This window comes from Tuber melanosporum (assembly GCF_000151645.1).
Source record: "Tuber melanosporum whole genome shotgun sequence assembly, scaffold_17, strain Mel28".
Lineage (NCBI taxonomy): Eukaryota > Fungi > Ascomycota > Pezizomycetes > Pezizales > Tuberaceae > Tuber > Tuber melanosporum.
This window is the reverse complement of record NW_003298830.1, coordinates 485-5,540: the sequence shown is the minus strand read 5'-3', so window position 1 is coordinate 5,540 and position 5,056 is coordinate 485. Positions and strand designations below refer to the sequence as shown.

At 48.5% G+C, this 5,056-nt stretch overlaps 1 protein-coding gene; it reads right to left on the bottom strand.

Annotated features, from left to right (window-relative positions):
- Positions 1 to 1,472: 1,472 nt before the first annotated feature.
- GSTUM_00004978001 (uncharacterized protein) lies at positions 1,473 to 2,596 on the bottom strand. XM_002836984.2 has 3 exons: positions 2,333 to 2,596; positions 2,007 to 2,272; positions 1,473 to 1,924 (listed from the first exon to the last, which is right to left on the bottom strand). Exons 1-3 carry the CDS (start codon positions 2,443 to 2,445, stop codon positions 1,797 to 1,799), a joined length of 507 nt encoding a protein of 168 aa, XP_002837030.1. The 5' UTR covers positions 2,446 to 2,596; the 3' UTR covers positions 1,473 to 1,796.
- Between the last annotated feature and the right edge of the window lie 2,460 nt (positions 2,597 to 5,056).

The window sequence follows — 5,056 nt, the reverse complement described above, 5'->3', positions numbered from 1 at the left end:
GTATGATTGGAGGGGGGTGGTGGTGTGGTGGTGTGGTGGATGGACGAGTGAGGGGTTTGCCCGGACCGTGGTGGTGCAAGCCGATGGAATCGAAGGATGGGTGGGTATGATAGAAGGGTGGTAGGACAGACAGGTGGATGCGCCACCGATGATTACAACGGGGAGTTGATATACTTGCATAATACCTGCATAAAACTTGTGAGTCGTAGAAGCATCCTTACCACTGATCAGTCGTTTTCAAAATGATAACCCTTCTTCTTATTAACCCAGGTTTGCCTGTGACGATCAAGGCGATATCATCCTGCCAAAGTCCTAGATAGCGACTGGTGGAAAGCGTGTGCACCGTGCCCAGGACCCTGAGCGACGGCACCGACCACCCAAATCGACTGGTGGTGGGTGCTTCGCTGTCTTCCGTTCGCAGGAGGGGTACGACCGAATAGACAGATTCGAGCCATGACAATCGATCCCCTGAACATTATGTTGAGCCTTGCCTACAATCGCGTAATACGGTAACTGTACCGATACCATATGTAGTCGTATATCCATAAAGGGGATAAAAGAGCCCCTACGGTACGACGTCACCGAAAGCCCTACATGTACAGTACTCGTCGCACGGAGTTGTGGTACCGTGACAAAATGCCGAAGGCATCCCATGCAACCACACTACCACCACCACATAATCGAACCTATCCCATCCCATCCCATCACATCCCATCGCATCCCCATCGCATCCCCATCGCATCATCGCATCCCCATCACCATGGACATGAAAAATAATTCCAGTCGGGGAAATTGTCCCCGTCGACATTGGAATTCGCATCAAAATAAATACCGGTAGCCCAAACGGTCCCCCCCCCAACTCCTGCCAGCTGCCCCAAACCAGGGATTAAATCAAGGTGCTTAGGTGATATCTCCCCTTCCCCCCTGTCCCCGCACCACCAGTCCAAGCGAGTGACACACCATGACACCGGATAGCCGATCAAAAATAGTAAACAGCTAAGAACCTACGATAGCACAACCGCTCTTACTACAAGGTAGCAGGAACGCTTACCTACTCTGTCTAACCTGCCTCTCACACAAAGTTCGTACTCGAGTAATTAGAATGCGTTATTGCCTGGGATTATTGCACTATTTTTCAGGTAAAGTGAAGTGAAGTGCAGTATTGATGGCTGAGTGCTCCCGAATCAGGTGATTGGTGTGGTGGGGCGAGAAGTGTGGGTAGGTAGGTAAAGGGAGTGGACTTGGTAGACAAAAACGAGGCTGAAGGCGGGGTCAGAGGGGTTTCTTGCACATGTCTGGCCGCCCTTCCGTCCTTTTGTGAAAATATTGTGCACGGCAAGCAGCGATACACTGGGAAGCGCGACGCAACGATCGCCATTGAGCATGAGGCTCACTCCGGCGTCGGGTGGAAAAGCACGGGGCAGATGTGCTTGCTTGATGATGATAACTTATCGCGGTTTTCTGTGAACTGATTTATGCAATGTATGATATCTCGATTTTTTTCCCCCAGAGTTAATTAGACTACAGGCAAACTTGAGAGGTAAAAATAAAATAAAAAGCGAGGCCGACAAAGGAACCCGTGGTGGTAATGAATGCGCCATCGTTCATGCAAGCTGTAGATAAAAAATAAATAAATAAAAACTTGACCGAAACTCCCCAGCTGATGATCATATGGAATGGAGAAACAGTAATAAACAATTACAAGGAAAGGTTTCCGTTAGGAGTGTGTCCTCGTTCAAACATTACCCGACAACAATAGAGCAAAGGGAGGAAAGACAAAAGAAGATTTCAGAAAATCACCAATATCCCCTCCTCTCCCAGATCTTCAACTGATCCACAAATCCCGGGTTTGGCCCAGCGACCGGTCGTCGGCGGCGTACATATCCCCAAGCCTCCTCAAACGAGACCCGGAAATGCTTCATAACTAATTAATTCCCGGATATTAGCTGCCACACTCTCTCAACCACTTCCGAAAGAAAAAAATGGGACAAAAGAAAAAGACTCACGAAAAGCAATGACAACGCTAGCGCTCCGGCTCCTCCCCTCCTGGCAGTGCACAAGCACGACTCCACCGCTTTCCATGGCGCGCTCGATATAATCCATTGCGGCATTGAGTGAGTCGAGCAGCCAGGTGTCTTCCGTATCATCAATGAAGATTTGGCAGTGCTTTACATTCACTTGGTGGCGCATGTACACGGGCGACTGCCGTAGTGAGAGGACGTGCGTTACGCCGGAGGATAGGAGGGTTATTGGGTCGAGGATTGCCTTACAGCTGTGGGGGTGTTAGTAGAGTTGGCGAGGAAACGGGGCAAGGGGGAAGGGGGAAACGGACTCGCCAAGGTAGAGGGTTGGGAGGATTTCATTCATGCTCCGATATCTGGCGCATGGCAGCGTACGGTCTTTTGTGATTAGAGCGCGGTGGAGTTGCTGGGTTTCGATAGACATTGTTGCTTTGATTGGTATGCTAGCCTTGATAATAGCTTCGCGGCCTGATTGCGAGGTTGGTCGATTGCTTCGTATATGGATAGAAGGATAGATGGTCCTATAGGATTCGATAGACCGAGCAGAACAGAGCAGACTTTATAGAACCGGCTTGATTGGCGAGGCGATGGGTGGAAGCAGGAAGTACAGCAGGCGAAGTTATAAGCTTGAGAGGAAGTGTGGTGGGTTAGGCAGCGATACGGTAAACCTTCTGAGCTGCCGCTAGTTTTCTCCAGGCACAGCCTTAACTTACGTTTAGAGATGTAAAAAATAAAAAATAGAAATAGAAAAAGCAAATAAATAAATAAATAAAAACAAGGATACCAGATCAATCAAGGCAGAAAAAAAAACTTAAGGCTCGACCTTAGTTAGTAAGCTCAACAACGACGAGAAAAACTACCAGAGCGTCAACAACAAGTACGACCAAAGCAACGAGAGGAAGTCCAATTCGTAGAGGAATTGGGGGGGGTTTATATCATATATTTTTCTCCCCTGTTGTCTTCTTCTCATCAACGCCCCCCTTTTTTCCCTCTACTACTCACGAGTAGGATAGAGGAGGAAAGCAAACGCACCCGCCAGTAACATACAACACTACACATACGTTTCCCACTATCAGTGGTCATCGCCGCAAGCTACAGTCTGATCGCCTGTAGCTTCAATCATCGGGTGCCCCAAAATGCGTTACCTGTACCAGTACCACACACGGGGTCCCTCCGTTGCTATCAATCCACCATTCCACAATGATGACTGGTGACACGACGCGCACAACCACTGGCTCGCGGGACACAAAGCCAACGAGTAGCACTCACAATAAGCACTTCCCCACAGACTCAGTTTCTGACGATTACCAGAGGTTGGCATTCGTGGGCGCTCATACGTTCCAGATGGGTAGAGGGTGATCAGACGGGGGAATCGGACTCAGGATGCTACCGGCAATTGAGTTTGTGGTTGGGGAAGAAGGGAAGGGAATCGTTACGTAAACGGGAAAGCGCCGAGCAAGATATTTCCACTGGTGCTTACTGGGTTCTCGAGTGAGAGGGTATGACGGTAACTGGCTGGGTTCGCAGCAATTTGTGTTGGAGAGGTTGGGGCAGTGGTTGGAAAGTGAGGTAATATGTGCTCAATCCCCGCGCAACCATAGGTAGGCGGGCGCGCGACCGGGTCATTCGGAAAAATCTGATAGCGTCAGGGTATCAATCCTCGCTCTCCTTATTTTTATCCCTTTAATTCATTTATTTTAGTTGTTTACTTGGATATTGGACCCCAGCTGGGGCGTGATTAATGTGGGCAGTCTACACCGCTGGCGAACAGCTGATGAAGTATCATACAGCCCAAACACCATACCACGTTTTCATTGCAAAGTACACTTGTGGAGCTGCTTCCCATAATCGCTGATGTGGTTCTCTGAGCTTCTATCTCTCATAGCTTAGCTTATTCCCCCGCAATAGAACAGACTCATTGAGGCGACAGACGGCTGTGCGGTCGGGATTGCCTATCAGATAGCTAGCTGTCGGAGGACTTGTTTCCTTCTCTTCTCCTCTTTCTTTCTTTCCTCGCCTTCCTGACATCCGCGAATAGCGTGAATGACGTGCGGATAAAATGGCCCACCTAAGTGATAGGCTGGTCCACTTCTTTCCATATAGCTGTGAATTTTATTGGCCTCGTTCAAGCCATCTCATTCTGTCCAATCATCCGGAGGCTATGCTACCGTGTGAGCAAGTAAACAAATTGGTACAAAGTACATTGCGCATAAGACTGCACACTAATCTAGCTCCCGAATCCCAAACATTCATTCATCCCACGATGGATCAATCAATGGAACCCGGGAAACATGTCCTGTACAATACTTTGCATGAATACTGCAGGTAGAAAGCGTGGGAAACATTTCTGCAGCGCTTACCGCCCGCTCGATGGTCATCCAGCGGATAAGGTACTTTTTTGTAAACACGTCTGTAACGTTCTGTGCGTGTTCGCGTCGGCGATGTCGGTGCTGATCGCTGATCCTATCGTACTTGTATCAAAGGTAGGCAGGGCGCGACAGGGTGTAAGTTAGCGTAACTGATCATAAATGAGTTTTTATTTTTTTTCCAAGAATAAAAAACCCCCGGTTCGTCTCACTTTGTTTGGGTTTTGACTGGCGGATGAAAAGCTTACCCGCTTGTCTTGCTTTGTTACCTTGAGAAAAATTGCGATTTGAACCGGAGTTTTGTTGTGGCATATTTTGATTGGTGAGTGAAAATTTTTAATTGGTTGGAGACTGACAACAGTGAGATATCGTGAGAAGTTGAAAAGCTTCATTCACGAGGAGGATTGGGAAAATGAGCTACAGAGGAATGGCAGGAGTGGTGGGGGAACAGGTATTGCTAAGAAGGATGCTGGTTACATCCTATGTGGCACCGAGAGGTATTGGGCTAGAGTTTATTCACAAAGAGGGATGTGGGGGAAGACTAAGTGATGGGGAATTGAGGGAACACATTAACGAGGCAGGAGCGAGAACAATCTCGGAACTGAAAGTGGCAATAGGAACGGTATTGAGGATGGCGGGTTGTGAGGAATGTAAGGTGGACAGAGGGAA